Source organism: Crocuta crocuta, unplaced genomic scaffold (assembly GCF_008692635.1).
Source record: "Crocuta crocuta isolate KB4526 unplaced genomic scaffold, BGI_CrCroc_1.0 scaffold7, whole genome shotgun sequence".
Lineage (NCBI taxonomy): Eukaryota > Metazoa > Chordata > Mammalia > Carnivora > Hyaenidae > Crocuta > Crocuta crocuta.
In genome coordinates, this window is record NW_027531904.1 from 8,139,182 (window position 1) to 8,158,586 (window position 19,405).

The 19,405-nt window shown below is 48.8% G+C and overlaps 2 protein-coding genes, 1 long non-coding RNA gene and 1 other non-coding gene across 8 annotated transcripts in view; 2 read left to right on the plus strand and 2 right to left on the minus strand.

Moving 5' to 3' along the window:
* LOC144240107 (uncharacterized) overlaps nucleotides 1–6,977 on the minus strand; it is a 31,056-nt gene extending 24,079 nt beyond the window's left edge. The window contains exons 1-2 of the long non-coding RNA XR_013337591.1: nucleotides 6,800–6,977; nucleotides 6,635–6,697 (exon numbers count right to left, since the gene is read on the minus strand). This is a non-coding gene — a long non-coding RNA (uncharacterized LOC144240107). The remainder of the gene's footprint in view (nucleotides 1–6,634; nucleotides 6,698–6,799) is intronic.
* Nucleotides 6,978–7,131: 154 nt separating this feature from the next.
* On the plus strand, nucleotides 7,132–19,377 carry LOC144240167 (uncharacterized). Of its 5 annotated transcripts, XM_077774416.1 has the most exons (5): nucleotides 7,164–7,325; nucleotides 8,121–8,193; nucleotides 8,796–8,945; nucleotides 11,068–11,103; nucleotides 19,322–19,377. In XM_077774416.1, exons 1-5 carry the CDS (start codon nucleotides 7,304–7,306, stop codon nucleotides 19,344–19,346), a joined length of 306 nt encoding a protein of 101 aa, XP_077630542.1. In that variant the 5' UTR covers nucleotides 7,164–7,303; the 3' UTR covers nucleotides 19,347–19,377. The 5 variants fall into 5 exon arrangements, 1 of the variants encoding a protein (XP_077630542.1); XR_013337631.1 differs by lacking the exons at nucleotides 8,121–8,193; nucleotides 19,322–19,377 and adding an exon at nucleotides 11,209–11,377; XR_013337633.1 differs by lacking the exons at nucleotides 8,121–8,193; nucleotides 19,322–19,377 and adding an exon at nucleotides 11,231–11,377.
* Nucleotides 10,100–10,226, plus strand: LOC144240178 (small Cajal body-specific RNA 15). The gene has a single exon (XR_013337639.1).
* FSD2 (fibronectin type III and SPRY domain containing 2) overlaps nucleotides 12,689–19,405 on the minus strand; it is a 46,829-nt gene continuing 40,112 nt past the window's right edge. The window contains exons 13-14 of the mRNA XM_077774417.1: nucleotides 15,534–15,710; nucleotides 12,689–13,537 (exon numbers count right to left, since the gene is read on the minus strand). Coding sequence (XP_077630543.1) covers nucleotides 13,285–13,537; nucleotides 15,534–15,710 — 430 coding nt within the window. The 3' untranslated portion in view covers nucleotides 12,689–13,284. The remainder of the gene's footprint in view (nucleotides 13,538–15,533; nucleotides 15,711–19,405) is intronic.

The window sequence follows — 19,405 nt, forward strand, 5'->3', positions numbered from 1 at the left end:
AGCGCACACATGAGCAGGGGAGGCGGAGAGAGAGAGAGAGAGAGAGAGAGAGAGAGAGAGAGAGAGGGAGAGAATGAATCTCAAACAGGCTCCACACTGGTGGTGCAGAGCTTGATGTGGGGCTTGATCTCATTTACCAGGAGATCGTGACCTGAGCCGAAAACAAGAGTCAGATGCTTAAATGAGCCACCCAGGCACCCCTGCAACTTTTTGTTGTTTTTTTTTTTAACAACTCCTCTTGGGCAAGTTATTGATGCCAAAAGTAGATTCATGTCACTTTTTTTTTTTTTTAATATTTTTATTTATTTCTAGGAGAGAGAGAGAGACAGCGTGAGCAGGGTAGGGTCAGAGAGAGAGGGGGATACAGAATCTGAAGCAGGCTCCAGGCTCTGAGCTGGCAGTCAGCACAGATCCCGACACGGGGCTCGAACCCACGAACCGCGAGATCATGACCTAAGCGAAAGTCGGACGCTCAACCGACTAAGCCACCCAGGCGCCCCTCATGTCACTTTTAATGAATGCCTAGTATTTTGGTGCACAAATAGAGCATTTTTTAATCAACTCTTGATGGACTTTTAATTTTTTTTAAGTTATTATTATTTTAGAAAGAAAGAGCGCAAGTGGGGGAGAGAGGCAGAGGAAAAGAGAGAGAATTTTAAGTAGGCTACATGCTCAGTGCATGTCCCACCCCCACCCCCGATGTGGGGCTCGATTCCATGAAGCTGGGATCATGACCAGAGCTGAAATCAACAGCCGGACACTCAACCGAGTGAGCCACTTAGGCACCCCAGGACTTTTAATTGTTTTTAATGGTGAAAACCAGAAAGTAGTGATATAGAATTATATACTATTTGGAAAACTGAAAACACGGACTTCTCCAACCCTCCTAAGACTTCATTAAAATGGTACTTAAGACATAAAAACAGACATAAAAACCAAAACAAGAGAATGGAGAAAGGACCATCGGTGGATTAGAGATTTCAGAAACACTTGAGAAGACAGGAAGCTGATGAGGAATGGTAACAGCCAGGGGAAAGTAGAAGACATTGTGGGGGGTGAGCGAGAGCCAAGGAAGAAACCAGTTTTCTCTACAGATCACTAGAAGGGTCAGAGCCAGGAACTGCTGTGTGCAGGGATGGGAGAGGGGGCCACGAGCCCACACAGGACACGGGTGTCCCTCCCTCCAATCCAGCACGCAGAGTGCCTTACAGCTGAGATCCACCCCAGGGTGGGAGGAGGAACAGAGGACACCCAGAACTTCCCAACACACATATACCCAGAAAACACTGAACCGGTATTTTGTACATACATGTAATGGCTTCACAGAAAATACCCTGTATTCTGCCAAATGTCAGCACCCCTGCCCCATCATCTTGGCACATGAAAAGCCTCATTAAGCATAGAGAAATGATAATCCACTTATCACCTCATTCTTCAATATGAATAGTCAAGATGCACAGATATTTGAGGAAGCTTCTAGGATGAAAAGGTAGAAATATCATCTCCCAGCAGAAAGCGCGCGTGCACACACACACGAAACAATGCTGTCGTGAAAGAAAGAACTGGCTCAAGGAAGAGGAGAGAACACACACGCGGAAGAAACTTCACCCTTAACACAACAGGATGCTGAGAAAGAGTAGCAAAGAACAAAAACTGAAAGTGAAGAGTAGGCTGAGGCAAAATCAATAGAAGGGCAACAAGATAAAAACGAGCAATCTTCAACTAAACAGCTGAACACAGAAATGGAAAAAGAGAGAAGAGAGACATAAAATCAATCAAGAAGCTCAACCTTGATTTACTAGAAATTCCAGAAAGAACATAAATAATAAAAGTGAGGAAATGAGAGAATTTCTCAGAAACGAAGGGCAAGAGGCTTTAGATTGAAAGGCCCCCTGACCACTCGGGATCGGATGCCGGAGGAAGGGGATCCCTGCACTGCACATGCTGGGGGGGGAGGGGAGGGGGGAGGCGGTGCTGTTACAGGAAACAGTCCAGCCGTCCCTCAAGATGTCAGACATAAACCACCACGCGCCCCACCGACACCCCCCGCCTCCGCGAGTACAGTCCTCGAAGACCTGGAACACAGGAATGCATGGGCCCAGCAGCACTATTGACAACAGCCCAAAAGTACATAGGCCTCGAGTGCCTACCCAGGCACATCCCTAGGACGGAGTATCGCTCGGCCATGAAAAGGAAAGAAGTGCTGACAACCTGCCAGCACATGCGTGAACCTTAGAAACCTTGTACTAAGAAGCCAGCGACACAAGAACATATATATCACTCCGTGTATTCGAACCATCCAGAACACGCAAATCTATAGCAACAGAACGCTTGGTCTGGAAGGTACTCGGATCAGTGGCGCTCGGGCTGGGAGGCACGGGCCCTCAGCGAACGGATCCCGAGCTGCTCTCTGCGGTGATGAAGATGTTCTAACATGGATGGTGGTGATGGCTGGTGTATCCGTGAGCACGCTGGAACCCACGGAATGGCACCCAACCCACCGGCAGCACCTGCTGTCAATACGGGTCTCTATTCTCGTCTCCCTAACGGCCCCTGTGTTTACACCAGGATCTGGAATTCATCTAAAAAGCATTTTCCCATACCGAGCATCCCAGCATTATCCCCCGAATTCCCCACACGGGAAACCTGTTTTCCCCCATCTTTTAACATTTTCAAAAATTATTTATTTAGAGAGACAGAGAGAGGTGAGTGGGGGAGGGATAGGGGAGACGGAGAATCCCAAGCAGGCTCACTGGTACCAGCACGGAGCTCGACATGGGGCTTGAACTCATGAACCAGAAGATCACGACCTGAGCCAAAACCAAGAGTCGGACGCTTAACCAACTAAGCCACGCAGGCGCCGTTTACACCATCTTTACTCATCCAGGTGTCACTCTTGTTCTCAGATTTAACTCAGCATTGAGAGAAATCCAACAACGCTGATTAAAATTTACAGATAACAGGGGCGCCTGGATGGCTCGGTCGGTTGAGCATCCGACTCTGGCTCAGGTCATGATCTCATGGTTCATGGGTTCGAGTCCCACGTCGGGCTCTGTGCTGACAGCTCAGGGCCTGGGGCCCGTTTCAGACTTTCTATCTCCCTCTCTCCGATCCTCCCCTGCTCAAGCTCTCTCTCTCTCTCTCAGAAATAAATAAAAACATTTAAAAATAAATAAATAAAATTTACAGGTAACAAATTATGGGAATACTTTCCATGAAGCTTACGCAGTAACAGGGCAGAGGTAATTTCTGTGTTTCTGCTTTGCTCTCTATGAAGCAAGTCTTCCAAGCCCGATGCCAGGGTTTCTTTCACAACTCCAAGTCTATCAGTTGCAGAGGAGGAAAGGGAAGCGTATCATAGGAACTCACACCCGACCATGCGATTCCTGAAGGAGGCAGGGAAGTGGAGAGAGAAAAGCCGCGGAAGAGAGGGAAGCAGCACGGGTCCCGACCTGGAGCCTCTTCAGGGGAAACTGAGGGAACCCGAGGGAAACTGCGAAGAGGGCCCATGTGCTTTTGGTCCTGAAATCCCACCCGGCTCTCACTGGGAGGACCAGAGACGAACAGGGATGGAGATGTTCTGCTTCCTGTTCTCCCGCCCTCCTGCGCTCACCCTCTCGCCTCCAGGCTTCAACTAAAAATAACTTTCTCCACAAAAGCCTCGGCTGGGCCTCTGACCACCTGAGTTTCTGGTAAGTCAGGAGGTGGTGGGCAGCCAAGAGGCAGGCTGTGAGGACGCAGGCCGATTTCTGGCAAGGGAGAAGGGGAAGCAGGCAGGTCACGGGCCTGGGGGTTTAGTGACCCCAGGACCCTTCCCAGGACACCTGAAGTACTCATAGAAGGAAAATAATCTTTTCTAAGGCGAAGTCCAATAATCCCTGACTTCCCGCAAACCTGCTTATGAGTCCTCAGGACAAAATCAGTATTTGACAACGGTGCTGTCACACGGTGACCTGCCATTTAACATCAACACGACATTTAGGTTCCCTCTGAAACATAAAGCCGAACGTGCCCTAAGCCTCCACGCACCTGCGGGTCCTCCCGGGCCGGCAGCCGGCTCCTGCGTGGCTGCTGCTAAAGCTTCCGGGTGAAAGGCTAGACCCAGACTGCTCCTTTGTTATAGCTACAATGTCTTTTAGTAGAAATGAACAGATTTAAAATAAAAAGGTGATGGGGCGCCTGGGTGGCTTAGTCGGTTAAGCGTCCGACTTTCGCTTAGGTCATGATCTCGCGGTTCGTGGGTTCGAGCCCCGCGCGTCGGGCTCTGTGCTGACTGCCAGCTCGGAGCCTGGAGCCTGTTTCAGTCTGTGACTCCCTCTCTCTCTGACCCTCCCCTGCTCACGCTGTCTCTCTCTCTCTCTCCTAGAAATAAATAAAAAATTAAAAAAAAAAAATAATAAAATAAAATAAAATAAAAAGGTGAGCTATGAGAAACCAAACAGAGGTAAACAAAAGAAGGAATGGTAACATTAATATCAGATAAGGGGAGAGGCACTTGGGTGGCTCAGTCACCGAACTCTTGATATTTTGTTTTGTTTTGTTTCTGAGAGAGAGAGACAGCATGAGCAGGGGAGGGTCAGAGACAGGGAGACACAGACTCTGAAACAGGCTCCAGGCTCTGAGCTGGCTGTCAGCACAGAGCCCGACACGGGGCTCAAACCCACAAACCATGAGATCATGACCTGAGCTGAAGTTGGAGGTGTAACCGACTGAGCCACCCAGGTGCCCCTTGATTTTTTTTTTTTTAAAGTTTATTTATTTTTGAGAGAGAGCAAGAGAGACAGAGCATGAGTGGGGGAGGAGCAGAAAGAGAGGGAGACAGAATCCGAAGCAGGCTCCAGGCTCTGAGTTGTCAGCACAGAGCCCGACGTGGGGTTCGAACTCATGAACTGTGAGATCATGACCTGAACCGCAGCTGGCACTCAACCAACTGAGCCATCCAGGCGCCCCTCTTGATTTTCGCTTAGGTCATGATCCCAGGGTTGTGGGATCAAGCTCTGTGCTGGGCTCCACCGTGTGCAGACTGCTTAAGATTCTCATCCTCCCTCCCTCCCTCTCTCTCTCCCCCTGCTCCTCTCCCCCACTTGCTCTTTCTCTCAAATTAAAAGACCAAAAAAAAAAAAAAAATCAGATAATAGAATATTGTTTAGACATACATTAAAAGCATTAACCAGGATAAAAAGGATCTTATGGAAGGCATAATTTACAAAGACAGGGCATAATCTTCTAAGAACCAATGACATAATAGTTACATACAAAAAGAAGACCTTCCAGAAATGCAAGAAAATTTGTTTAAAATATATTTAAGATGGAAATTTTAATCACAACTCTTCTAGAATTAGACTGATCTAGGAAATATATCAGAGAACTAAATTCTAAAATCAATAAGCCTGGGGGCACCTGGGTGGCTTAGTCAGTTAAGCATCCGACTTTCGCTTAGGTCATGATCTCGTGGTTCGTGGGTTCGAGCCCCGTGTCGGGCTCTGTGCTGACTGACAGCTCAGAGCCCGGAGCCTGTTTCAGTCTGTGACTCCCTCTCTCTGACCCTCCCCTGCTCACGCTGTCTCTCTCTCTCTCCTAAAAATTAAAAAATTAAAAAATTAAAATCAATAAGCCTGAATACTAAAAACAGTAAACCTGATGGAACAGAGTCATAGAACTTACAAAAAAATTTTTTTAACATTTATTTCTTTTTGAGAGTAAGAGAGACAGAGGGCAAGCAAGGGAGGAGGAGGGAGGGGGAGGGGGGGAGAGAGAGAGAGAGAGCGAGCAGGAGGGAGAGCGGGAGAGAGAGAGCAAGGAAGACACAGAATCCAAAGCAGGCTCCAGGCTCTGAGCTGTCAGCATAGAGCCCAACGCGGGGCTCGAACTCACAAAACGCAAGATCATGACCTGAGCTGAAGTCAGACACTTAACTGACTGAGCCACCCATGCGCCCCAGGATTTAAGACTTAAAATGGACTAAGTAACACAAAGTAGTTTGACTCCAGTTGCTAATTATTCTTCAAGCACAACTCCTCTGCCAAAACACTTTGATACACTGCTCATTTTACATACAAAGTGGACTCCAAACATTCAGGATCCTTCCTGCTTTAACTTAACGGATTTTACATTTCAACCTATGCTTTCTTGTCTGTGATTTTTGTTTACTTAGAATGCTATTTATGATCTGTGACGGCACAGCAAATCCTACCCACCACCTATAGACGGATTAGTTCAAATGTCCATGAAAAGTTCTCAGATCCAACTGAACTATGTTTGAATTCACAAGTACCACAGCAAATCACTGTCAGCTTTTGGCTTGCCAACTTAAGCTCTCCGACAGTTATACGACATTGGTCAGTGTCACCCCCCAACCCCAGACCACCAGTTCGTGTCCTTCCCAGAACCTGAGAATGTGACTTCATCTGGCAACAGTCATCGCAAATGTAATTAGTTAAACTCAGGTTACACTATACTAAGGTAGGTCCTTTGTCCAAGAGGGCTGTGTCCTTTTAAGAGGAAAACACAGATACCCAGAGAAAACATCCCAGGAGAACCTTTCAGAGATCCGAAAGATGCAGCGACAAGCCAAAGAACTCCTAGGATGGCTGAACACCACCAGAAACTAGGAAAAGGCAAGGAAGTATTTTACCCAGGGTTTCAGAGGAAGCGTGATCCTGCTGCCACCTTCATTTCGGACTTCCTGGTTCCAGAACTGCAAGATAATAAACGCGTCGTTTTAAGCCACCCACTTTGCGATACTTGGTTACATCGGCGCTAGGAAACTAAAGCAAGGGCACTTTACACGGCAATTTACATTTCCAATGTATCTTCCTAAGCCCCCGGCGCTACGTCCCTAGTCCAGCTGAGAACTACGAAGTACTCAAGCCCTCCCACGAGTGGGCTTCCGGCAGCAGCAGTCAGGGGTCACCAGACGCTTCTGGGCTCGCGCGGGGAGACCGCGGACGGCCAACGCTCACACGTGGGAAGCACCGTGACGGTTCAGATCTGCGGCTGCGCAGACGAAAGGCGGCCGCAGACTAAATGAAACACGGGGCAGCCGGCCGGGGAAGAGCCTCGCTTTCCTNGCGCGTCCCGCTCTGTTACGCTGTTGCGTGGGAGGGAGGGACTTCCTCCCCACACCGGAAACCGGAAGGAGCTCTTTCTCGCCGGAAGGAGAGTGGAGTTGCTGCCGGGATCAGGTCCGCCAGGGCTCTGTACGGCCGTGGCGTAGAGTGGGGCTGCTCTCTGGCCACCAGAGGGGCGGGCGACAGCATCGCCCTAGTGGGCAGGCTGGCTGGCGTGTCAGGTTTCGGGGAGTATGGCGGGGAACCGGAGTGGAGGTGAGAGGTCGGCCTATCTGTCGCGGGGTCTTGGTCACCCAGCGACCTACGTCTCATTCCTAACTCTTGTTCAGCGTTTTCGACCTCGTCTAAAAAACCAGCTTGATAGTTCACGGAGCTGCGGTGGGGAATATATGTGGAAGGGAGAAGGAAAGTTTTAAGGAAAAATAATTCAATAGGTTGAATTTAACATAAGTGGTCACTTAAAGGATGTGACTCGAGGGCCTGCGTATAACTAGACGCTCTGAATCGGGGAGTCTTGCTTGAGGCACCAGCACCTGTTGCATCATTTTGAAAACATATGCACACGGCGGGTGATTTTCAAACTTTTTGAGTCTGCCAGCGAAGTAATTTGGTGTCAGGAGGACCAGCCATCTGGGTCATCCCCCGCGGTTCAGTTTATAATTGAAGCATAGGGAGAGGAGGCAGGCTGAAAGTCAGGAGTTAGAAATGTGTCTTTTATTATTTTTTATTTTAAAATTTTTAATGTTCTTGAGAAAGAAAGAGACAGCGTGGGGGTGGGGGGCAGAGAGCGCCGAAGACACAGAAGAAGACACAGAATCCGAAGCAGGCTCCCAGTTCCGAGCTGTCAGCACAGAGCCTGACACAGGGCTTGAACTCACCAGCCGTGAGAAAATGACCTGAGCCCAAGCCGGCAGTTCAACAGACTGAGCCACTTAGGCGCCCCTGCGGGCAGTTTCTGTTGCACTCGCTCCTCTTGACCATTTAGCTCCTTTGTCTTCCATCGGTGACCACAGCCAGCTAGAGTCTACATCTCCCTTCTCTCACTTCTAGAACTTGAGACTTTTCAATGGATTAGTAACTGCACAGAAACGTACCCACTGTTGAATTCATCATTATTCCATGAGTAGGTGTTTAAAATGCCTTATACTTTACAGAAATCCTTGGTAGATAGATATATATGGTTATTTGGGGGAGATTAGCTTGAAGTTCTTTGAAAGGCTGGGAACATATTTTTCCAATTTAAAATAATGAAGCCTAGGATCTGAAAATTTCCATAAACTTTTTAGAAAAGGATGAGATTTTAAGAATGACAGATGCCTCCATATATATTGCATTTCCCCCCTACATCTGATAGAGAGGTTTGGCTAAAATTTTGCCNCTTTTTAAAGACACTTGACATTTGAGAAGGTGTACTGGGACAGAAGAAAGGTTGAGACTCACTATTTTTTATCTCCCTCTTCCACTCAACACACTGTTTGAGAGTGCTTTGCTTTTTTTTTTTTCTTTTTTGAGAGAGAGATCAGTGGGAGAGAGAGAGAGAATCCTAAGTAGGCTCCATGCGAGTCTGGAGCCCAACTGTGAGTGAGATCATGACCTGAGCAGAAATCAAAGTCGGAAGCTTAACCAACTGAGCCACCCAGGTGCCCTATGACAGTGCTTCACTTTCTGATGAAGAGATTTTCTTTTAATCTGGAAGACAATTCGATGCCTCTTATCTCTTTTCAGGGATGTGAGCTCTTCGACAGCAGAAAGCCTTTGCTTCCATGTTCTGATTAGAGACTATGAAGATATGGTTCCCCCCTTTGGTTTGCATACGGCTCAGCGGAGCAGATCCAGGTCAACGGTTGTAGTGTGCACGCAAGGATTCAAGGAGAGGTGAGTATGTGCCACTTAACTCTGCCTGGGTGAGGGAGGAATTAGGAAGTGCTTCCACGAAGTGACTTTTGAGCTGTACAGGCATTAGGTGGACCAGAAAGGGTAGGTCCATTCCAGGCACCTAGGGATCTGTGGCTTGTTTATAAATTATGAATCACACAAAAGACAGTCTCCAGTATCTTCTACCTTTCTTCGGAGGGCTGTCCTTACTTTTGGATAGTGCTTCTCTTGTTTTCCTTCTCTCTCCCTGTCCTTCTACCCCACAATTGGATGGATGTTGAGGATAGAAAAGAAGTCAGAGGGTAGGCGTCTTTCTGAGTGGCGGAACATAGGACAGGTTTACCAAGAAGTAATGATTGTACTCAGGAAATCCATCTCTAAAAACTGCGTTCCTGCTTTGTTAAAATGCACAGCTGAGAAACCTCAGTTTTGTTGATTGATTGCTTTCCTAATGAATGGATTATATTCTGGTCTCTAATCCAGTCTTCTCAAATTTGGGAGCCTCTCTTAAGCCACATCTAGCCCTAGGAATGAGCATGGCGGAGACAGCAAAATTAGAGTCCAAGTTCATACTACAGAAGCATTTTTATTGGCTGTATCTGAGTGACCGCCTGGTGTTTGAGCTGCAAGCTGTGTAGTTGAATTGTAATTCAAATCAATGATAGTTTAATTTGACCAGGATTTGATGAAGGTGGAAATAGAACAGAAAAACCTGATTCTGTCAAAGGCTGGGGAGAATGAACAAAAAGCAATCTGTCAGTGAATCGGGCCTAGTGTTTTCTGGGGCTGGAATAGCAGAAACCAGCAGTGAAGTGGTAGGTGGGACGTGATGTGCGTGACCAGAACCAGCACCTGTGCGGCAGCAGCTGTAAAATCATTACTGACGTGGGGCATCGTGCCCAGCTCATCGTCACGCTCCTTCTAGGAGACTTGCTGACGGAGAAGATTCCAATAGGCTGGAATCCTCTTCCCAAATCAAGAACTCTCATGTTACGTTTAGATTCCATAACCATTGGTCACAGGGAAGCACTCATATGTTAGAGTTCAAATCTCTGAACACTTGAAAAGTAACTAGTTCTCTAAAGTAGTCGATTATCATTCCTTTCGTGTCTTACACGCTAGAGGACAGCGTTTTAAAAGCTGGACTTGGTCTTCTGGAGACTAAGAAAATAGAGTCCTTGAAGTCAAGCCGACTCTGCTGTTAGCCTCCTAAATGAAAAGGTAGATAGAACAGGTCTTGTTTACAAAATAAATTCAAGACCTACTTATCTACCAACAGCATTTATACACATCGTGTGGTCTTACTGTGGAAAACGGGAACAGTAAATTGAGAGATCAGAAAGGAGGGGAGAAGACAGTGAGCCCACGAGACTCTTCCCATACTAACTGATAGGAAGGTGGCTGGAAATTGGAGAAGTTGTTCAGGAAAGTGGACGACGGGACCTTTCCCGTCGTGCAGCCTTCAGAGGGTCCAGCAAGTTCTCTGGTAGCTAAAGCTCCTTGGACAGAGACCAGCGTATCTCATTTACAGAACGCCACGTCATGGTGATTGCGCTGCGGGCAGCTGCCGGGGTGTGAGCCATGTAAGGTTATGATTCTGACAAATATTGAGAGGGTGAGAGGCATTAAGGAAAAGGCCTCATTGCCCATGCACTCGCTCCGCTTTATACCGATCACCAAGCATGGGCTTCAGACAGATTTTATTGGATGTGTATAAGGGATGGCATATCATTGTTGGAATCAGCAGGAAGTCCATTATTAAACATACACTTTTCCACATAAAAGGCAGTTTATTTTACCGGAAACCAGTGTCTCTGACCAACTTTTCAGGCCCATCGAAATCTAAGGGTGCCTTAAATTCCGATTATTCTGAATTACTAAACCCATATTAGTTTACACCAAGAACCTGTGGTTATTTTACGTATTCTCTTTCCCCTTTGTTGAGGGAAGCCAAAGTTTATGTTAATGACTTACTCAGAGTTAGAAAGTAATATAAGGAAAGCGAAGAAAAGAACAGATTAAAGAACAGGCCTGTATCTTTTGTTTCGTGTGCACAGTGTTAGGGATTGTGGCTACAATGTTCTGACTTTTTAAAAATTTGTTTTGTTTTGTTTTTTAACAGATATATCAGCAGGTTGCAGGTGAACATGGCCTTGAGGTAAATCCTGCCCCTTGTTGAAATTTAGTTTCAGCAGATTATTCATGGTAATTTAGGAACTGGACTATTTTACAGAAAAAAAAAAGTTTTATGGTTCCGTTCTAGACTTATTTTTCTTCTTTTAAAGAAACATGTTTAAACAAAACCACTACACTGAAGGATTGTGAATGCCTTAAGTTGGTCATCTGCCTCGTTTCAAGTAAGTGGATTTTATATGTCAACACAAATTCTGGATGTTTTTTTCTTGGTCAATAAAAGATTTACTCAAACCTTACAGGTGTTGAGTTTTTAATCATTTTATCCATGTTCAGATTACATGTGAAATATTCCATAAAGCCTTTAGAAAGCTGAATTCAAACTCACCTTATCTGTGATCGCTTACTTCCTGCCTGGTAGTTTCTGTCTCAGTGGCTATGATCAGTTTTGAATACACACATATGTATTTTCTCTTAGTAACTTGAACCATCTCTGTGTTTACATTGGCTGTACCTTCTTATCTCAGGGTAGTGATGCAGCTTGACGGGGCAGGTGTGTGTGAGAGAGAGAGACAGAGAGAGAAAGAGACGAGCTGTCAAGTTGTTAATTCCAGAACTTGAGTGGCTCTTTCTATCAACAGCCAGGGTTTTGAGACAGGAGATGAGAGGCGTTCGTCGTATCAGACTTTGGGCCAGAAAACACAAAAGTTTTAGAGTCACAGAACTTTGAGCTCCCACGAACCATGATGAGTGACGAGATACGGGGCACATCTGTGTAGAGAGGCTTCCTTGGGGCAGAACGGAACGGTCCCTGAGAACCGCTTCACAGGTGGGGTGCCGGACTGCGCCTGCACATACAGGCCCGAGGACGCGGCGGGTCCCCAACTCTGTGCCCGCCCGTGCAGGCTCGAGGATGCCGCATGCAGAGCTTTAAGTGGCAGCCAGAGCCCCGCGTGGAGAACCAGCAAGGCAGCCCCGGGGCCGGTGCTGGGGTCACAGGACGGCACAAGGGCAGAGGGGCAGGAGCCCCCGAGCTGCCGGCCCAGGGGCCGCTCCGCGCACGGTGCTCCGCGTTTGCCTTTGGCGGGCCACCTTTTGTCTCCCGAAGCTGCCGTGCGTTTGCCGTCCGTCCCATCTTGTGCGCGACCGTGTTCGTCATTAAATCTCCCGGTCCTCTGAGATTAGTACTATGTTTTCTCTGTTTAAAGGGACACGGGAGCTCTGGAAGATCGTGTGACTCTTCGCAGAGTAGCTGCAGAGGAGCAATCAAATCTAAGTCTTTTGATCTCCAGTCTGGTTCTCTTCACGTTACAGGCCAGTTCCTAGAATCAGTTGTGACTAATGTTCTCTATTTTCCCCAATTTACCCCCCATCCCCCCACCCTCCCCGATGCAATGAAAGTGCCACATTTACGTGGAGCCGAGTGTGTAGCAGCGAGTGTTCCGTTCGGCCCAGTCTTGCCGTCCCGCCGCAGGCGCCCTTCTGTTCGGACTGCCTCCCTCCCGGTGGTCTCCGTGTCCCCCCCTCCATGCGCCCTGCGCCCTTGCTGTCGTTGGGAAAGAGCCCCGCCGTCCCTCACACGGAGAGCAGTGAGCGCCCAAGAACAGTAGTTGGATGAAGAAAATACCAATTTATTCAGTATTTGGTGCGTACTGTTACGTGTTAGCCCTTAGGGACCGAATGATGGACGAGACAGACCCTGTCCCCGCCTTTGTGGAAGTGCGCACGGTAGACGTCACAGTGCGTGGGGGAAGGTGCGGGAGGGAGAGGAACGGGTTACACGGTGCTCAGTGGGAGAAGGCTCATCACTGCCATTAACTCCGGGGCAGACAGAGAAGGCGCGGGGCTGCCCTGCTGCTCTGTGCACGGCCCCTCGCCTTCTCGAGTCTGTTCACGGCTGACGAGCGGACGTCCCGGGTGTGCCTGGTGCGGCCACTAACGCTTTTGTAGCTGTTCCGTCCCTTGCCCCCGCCCCCAGCTCTGCAGGCCTCGGACATTCAGATACTTTGCGTGCAAACGAATAGACCACCACAGTTCGGCCGCTTCAAAGACCCCGGAGTTCATTTCGTCTGAGCCGGGCCTGGTAGTGACTAACCTAACATCATGCAGGCGGCAGCGCGCAGGACTAGGACCCCGTGCTTGAATGCCAAGTTCAACCCGCTGAGGGGGCAGGGGACAGAAGAGAGGGAGCTGGCATCAGGACGGCCTAGTAGAACGTGGCGTGCTTTGGCACTGAAATGCCGTTATGGATCTTCAGACACCCAGGCTTTTCCAGAGAAAAACAGGGATGCACAAATTGGTGAAGCCGACAACTAAATGTGTACAGATGCTGAGAAATGTCCACATTGAAAAATGACAGTTTTGCATTTTCATAGTCTAACAGAATGCCGATCTTCCTCGGGGACACGGTTATTCTTATGTCTGGGGTCGTCTTGTTGTGCAGGAACTCATACTCATGCCTGAAAAGTAAACAGTGATATGACACGGCTTCGGAAATTCCGCAGATGGGCTACTTCCAGAATGTTCATATTCTCAGATCATGCTACGATCATGGTATGCTTTTCAATTAATTGACTACCAGAGTAACAGTTCGTTTCCAAAACTGTCTCTCTTCTAAAATTTGTCCTAAGAGACTTCTCTTTTTAAACTTCATTTGTTTTTGAACAATCCCTTCACCTAAGAAACTTACGTACAGTAATGTACACTCTTACTGCATCAGAGTTTGCATAGAAATAGGTGTTTTAAAATTTTGGATCTTAAGGTTCAGATGTGTAAAGCCTTTGTAATAAAGATGTTTGAAACGGGGAGGCTCATGATCTTTCATGTAATAAAATGTGCCTTTTGGTATAATCTGTGCACGGGGACTCAGGCACAGTCCTTAGACCTTCAGATGCGGCGTGGCCAGCAGGGGCCCGTCACCGCTCCCCGCAGCCTCGCCCAGCACCCTCTCCCCCTGCTCCGTAGCCCGGGTGCTTTGAAAAAATGGCCGGAACCCAAAGCAGCCACGGGAACCTCCTACCCCTGCTACCTACAGATGCCTGCAGAGCGCGGCGCTGCCAAGCTGGGCCCCACGCCTGGGAGGAGCACTTGGAATATGGTGTCGGTGACAGAGCGAGCCAGCCCGGCTCCAGCCTAGCTCCAGCCCGGCCGCCTCATCTTCCCCGCAGCTCCTTCCTTAGCTAAGCAGCGGCCAGAAGCCAAGGGAGCCCTGCCCTCCACCTCCCACCACAGCATCGGATGAAAGCACAACACAGAGTCAGCTAGGATACCTTGTCCTTCCCCACTCGCGACTCTGTCTGTCCTGTGTCGTTCCAAGGTGGGGCCGTGGAAGCTGCGTGGCCTAGTCCTCGGCTTTTTGCCCGTCCTTTTCCCCGCTGTCTCATGTTTCCACCCTCTTCTGACTTCTGACCACCCAGCCCTCCCACCGTACACAGACTCCTCCTCTTCCGTTACTCTCCCCATTCTCTTCTGCCCTTTGTTCTTCCCTCTTTAGGAGAGGGTACTTTGACTTCTAGCTTTGTTACACTTCAGGCAGAATGTCCAAATAAGCCATTTGGCTCAGTGCCTACTACTTCCTCTGTTCCTCAGACTGGGTCTGAGCTTTAGTAGAGTCCATTCCAGTCCAGGTATCTTACAGGGGGGAGGTTGGTCTTCCCGCATATGCGCGGGCATGACAGACAGTGTTTAATTGACCGTGAAGGAGGTTCACCAGCAGAGAAGATGGGATCAAACATGAATAGGGGACAGCAAGCCAATGAGGGTCAGAGGCCCATGGCACAAGAGGTGCTGGGGAAGTGGTGTAAATTTTTGTAATTTTTTAGGTGAAGGGAGGCCTCCTAAGTCTGAAAATGTCCACAGGACTGCACCTCATTGGGTTTTCCCAACTTTCTAGAACTAATCCATGCGTGGAGGACAGAGTGCTTAGCAGCAGAAGCAAACCAGAATTAGCCATGGCTATTCAGCCACTCACAAACATGGAATTGGGGGTTCAGATCAAACGGTATCCATTTAATAACCCAGGTTGAGCATGAATGAAAAACTAATCACTTAGTGGTTAAGAATGCTGTCTTTGGAGCCAGACTGCCTGGATTGGATTCCAAGCTCCAAAACCCCACGTTGGATGGATTATCTGATGCTGTGAGGCCTAGCTTATTTTTAAAATGGGGTCGTATACTTGTGAGAAGGAAACAAGATGGTGCATGTAAGCGGATGCAACAGTGCCTGGCCCAGAAGCAGCTCTCCACAAATTTTAGCTATTTCTGTCTGAAAGAAAAGTACCCCAAGCTGCTCTTCCTCTTCTCATCTGGACTTCAGGGGAAAGGGCTGGAAAAGAGCTGCGAACTATCTCAGAATATCTTCTGAAACCTACTATAGGCCTTAATTATTGCTAGTGAAGCCTCTCACTCTCTTCTTTAAAAGCAAATTTTAGTATTGGGCGTCCAGATTCTACTTTACCGTGATGATGCAAATCTGTGCCTCATGCACCAAGACAGGCAGTTTGCTCCCAGGTCCTCCTGTTTAGGGACATCTTCAAAGGCCACACCCACCGTGTAGTCCGACCGCTGGTCCACCTCCACCTCCCAGTAATGGCGCCCTCGGATTGGAATGAGATTCCCCATGACCGCAACACACCTGGGTTTAGAAAGTGGAGGCGCATGTGACTGGGGGCAGCCTGAGCCTGGCCATGCAGGGGGGTGATGCCAGCCGTTGGGGTCGGCCTGCAGGCAGAGGCCAGTGTTTTGAACACCTCCCTCATGAAGTGGCTCATCCTCAGCTCACCTGATGGATGGGGAAGGTTCTTACCCTGCTGGTAATTGGAGCAAGTTAGGAAAGGCTCTATTTGCATTTTTAGTAACTTTTTAGTGACAAAAATAAAGATTTGGTTCACTTTCTCATAAAAAAAAAAAAAAAAAAAGGATTTGGGGCCCCTGGGTGGCTCAGTGAGTTAAACATCTGACTTCGACTCAGATTTGTGGGTTCGAGCCCCACATCAGGCTCTGTGCTGACAGTTCAGCGCCTGGAGCCTGCTTGGCATTCTGTGTCTCCCTGTCTCTCTGCCCCTCCGCTGCTCACACTCTGACTCTCTTTCAAAAATAAATAAACTGAAAAAAATTAAAGCAAACAAAAGGGACTGAAACTTAGAACTCAGCACAGTCAAGGGAACCATGCACTTGAAGTTCAGGAAGCGACCAGCCCCGCTGATGCTACACAACTAGCATGGAGGCTTTGAGGTGACACATATCTGAGGGGTGGCTACAGGCAGAAGACCAGGATCTGAACACAGACGCAAACCTGAGAGGAGCAAATAGCAAATTCCTCACCAATGATCAAAATCGACCTGCAAGACACCACTGGGAGCAACCGCACTTACAAAGGTCAGAGTTGTGTTTTGTTTTACAACAATACAGCATTCTTCCGAGGAAGGTTCTTGGTGGAATTCAAATCAGATCAGTATCTCCAAAATGAAGAATCACCTCCTGCAGGAAACTTCTACATTAGCCAAACTGAGTGGCCTCCCCAAACCCTGGGCAGATTTGTTCAGGGGTCATTAGCAAGAGATCTCTGCTCTCCGATTCCAAGTTCTGGAGGCCAAGCAAAGCCCTGGGAAGGAGGCTGCACATGACATAGCTCCTCCTCTGGAAAACAAAGCCATCTCTACTCTCCGCTCCAGCCCACATCTCCACCCACCTGCTGTCCCTCATTGGAATGTCCCCAACAGAGCTTACCACATTCCCACCCCTCCCACAGCCCACCAGACTTTGTGTTTTGCTTGTGGTGGGAAGGAGGACTTACACTTCGCGTTTTCTCCGTTTTGGTTAATAGATTTCATTATCTACCCAGCAATCAAAGGCAGAAAACAGTAACCCAAGACAGAATAATGTAGTGGTGACATGCTCAGCTTCTAGTTTAATTCTGCCTCCAACCCTTAATAGCAGTGTGCCTTTGGGCAAATTGCTTTACTTCTCTGTGCCTCAATGATCTCATCTGTCAAACTGGACTGATAATGGGATGGACCTCACAGGCTGTCGTGATGATTCAGTGAGCTAATCCACGTAAAGCTCTTGGAACATGTCTAGCACCTGATAAACACCATACGTCACAGTCCCTGATGCATCCCTCCCCTGCTCGTCCCGTAACCAGCTGGCCTCTCTCCTTGTTGGTTTTATGTGCTAAGTATCTGTTGAGCCCATCAGCTCCTCTCATCCACCTAACTGCCAATTTGCTCAAGGCCTCCACAGCCCCTTCTCGGGTCTCCTGGGTTCCTAGCTGCTTCTCCCCCTCCTCCCCAGTTCACCCTTGCCCCCCCCCAACAGTGGGATCCTTCTGAAATGTAAATCTGATTGTGTCACTTCCCCTACTTGAATCCTCCAATAATTCCCACCCCTCAAAGGATAAGATCCAAACCTGTTTTGCACTAGAACTTTTCCATCTTTCCTGCCTCATCTCCCACTTCTTCCCATTAATGGACCCTACACCACAGACACGCTAAGCTGGGAGCTCTCCAAACACATGGGCTCCCTGACTTCCGTTGCTTGTCCATGTAGGAGGCACTTCTTCTGCCCTGTTGGCCTGGAGAACTCCCTTTTATCCTTCAAGCCCTTGCCTCTCCAGGAAGCCTTCTTCCCGGGGGCTCCTACGGTGCCTTGTCCATATGCTGCCGTAGCTTTTACAGGTGTGTCTGACACGTGTCTCTCCCCCGCCTGCCAGCCTGAGTCAGGTGCGCAGGGAGAGTATCTTTGTCTCTTTACGCCCAGCGCACAGCATGGTGTTTCACAGGACAATGGATATACTGGTGACGGGATATTGAAACGGGACCGTCTAACTTGGCTGGACCCCAAAAAGCCAAGAGCAGAACAACAGGTGGTGAGATCCCCCCTAGTTCAAGGCGAGCGGCGGGAAGGAGTACTTACACCTCCCCCCTGTGCAGGACTTGGTGACCAAAAACTTGTTGGTGACTTTTTAGCGCAACACCAAATGGCTGAAGCGAAGCTGCTCGAGGCTGGGTCTGCCCGGGGAGCTTCCACACACGCAGTGAATAGCAGGGGCCTGGTCAGGGGGTGTGCCTTCAGAGGGCCGGGTGTGGACAGGACCCACTGCAGGAAAGCTGCCTCCGGACTGTTTGTGGGAAGATCCCGTCCAAGCTGCCCGTGAGGGCCCAGGAGGCCTCGGCGGAAAGAACGAGAACCACTGGGTGCGGAGGTTGACGGGCTGCCAGGGGCCTACCCACATCGCACTGGTACCAGTTAGTACCGACAGGCCAAAAACAGGACAACAGGCCCAAAATGGAGCCCGTTACGCTAAGCCAGTCACCAAGAAATGGAATCTTAAACCAGCCAGGAGTCGCCCGATGAGCACTAGCGAGGTGACGTGCCTCACAGACCCTGCTGTCCCCTGCAGGAAGTAACCTCGCCTACAGTAACTTGACCCATCAAAGCCTTTCATCCTGTGCAGCTCCCGAGAGCTCCTGTCTGCCTGCTAGACTGGGTGGAACCCGGTTCACAGCTTGTGGAATAAAGCCAATAAGATCTTTAAAAGTCTACTCAGTTGATTTTTTTTTTTTTTAAACACAGGTAAGGCCTTTATTGCTTCCCATTCCTCTCCAGGCCCCGCAACCCCAGGTAGAATGGGCAGAGGCAGGAAAGGATCAAGTTGCTTTCCACGGTACCCTGCACACTTGGGCTACTGCATGCGAACACTTATGTAGAGTAGGTCACACACACACACACACACACACACACAGTAAAAAGGCCAGCAGGGAGCCAACGTCAGCGGAAAAGCCAGCTCCGGGATAGTCTAGGACCCAGGGAGGGAGACTAGATGCAGTTTCTTTATTTTTGAGAGAGAGAGAGAGCTAGGGCAGGGGAGGGGCAGAGAGAGAGGGAGACATAGAATCCAAAGCAGATTCCCAGCTCTGAGCTGTCAGCAAATAGCCCAACATGGGGCTTGAACTCACGGAGTGTGAGATCATGATCTGAGCCAAAGTCGGACCCTCAACTGACTGAACTCCCCAGGTGCCCCTGGATGAAGTTTCCATCCACAGCCCTTGCAGCCCCCACGGGAGAGCCCCTTTGCCTCCTTAGAAGATCCTCCTAACTCTAAAACCAATGGGCCAAGAACTCTTCCTGTCCGGATGGGACCAGGAAGCTGAGAGCCACCTTTAATGTGTAACCATGGAAATGGAATGAGCCCTTGGCGTTAACCTCTGTTCTTTTTCTCCCATCGCTTTGACTTTTCTATTTCAGTGGTGTGTATCTGCCCCTCATGTGAAGTCTTCCTTAAGTATTTGGAAAGAAGTGAGGCATAAATAAACTGCTTCAATGTGAATT

Bases quoted from the DNA above. Each gene is read 5' to 3' on its own strand.
- LOC144240167 (XM_077774416.1), top strand. From the start codon at position 7,304: ATGGCGGGGAACCGGAGTGGAG. The intron at 7,326-8,120 runs GTGAGAGGTCGG...TCTCACTTCTAG, and splicing joins GGCGGGGAACCGGAGTGGAG to AACTTGAGACTTTTCAATGG. The intron at 11,104-19,321 runs GTAAATCCTGCC...TTTCTATTTCAG, and splicing joins CAGGTGAACATGGCCTTGAG to TGGTGTGTATCTGCCCCTCA.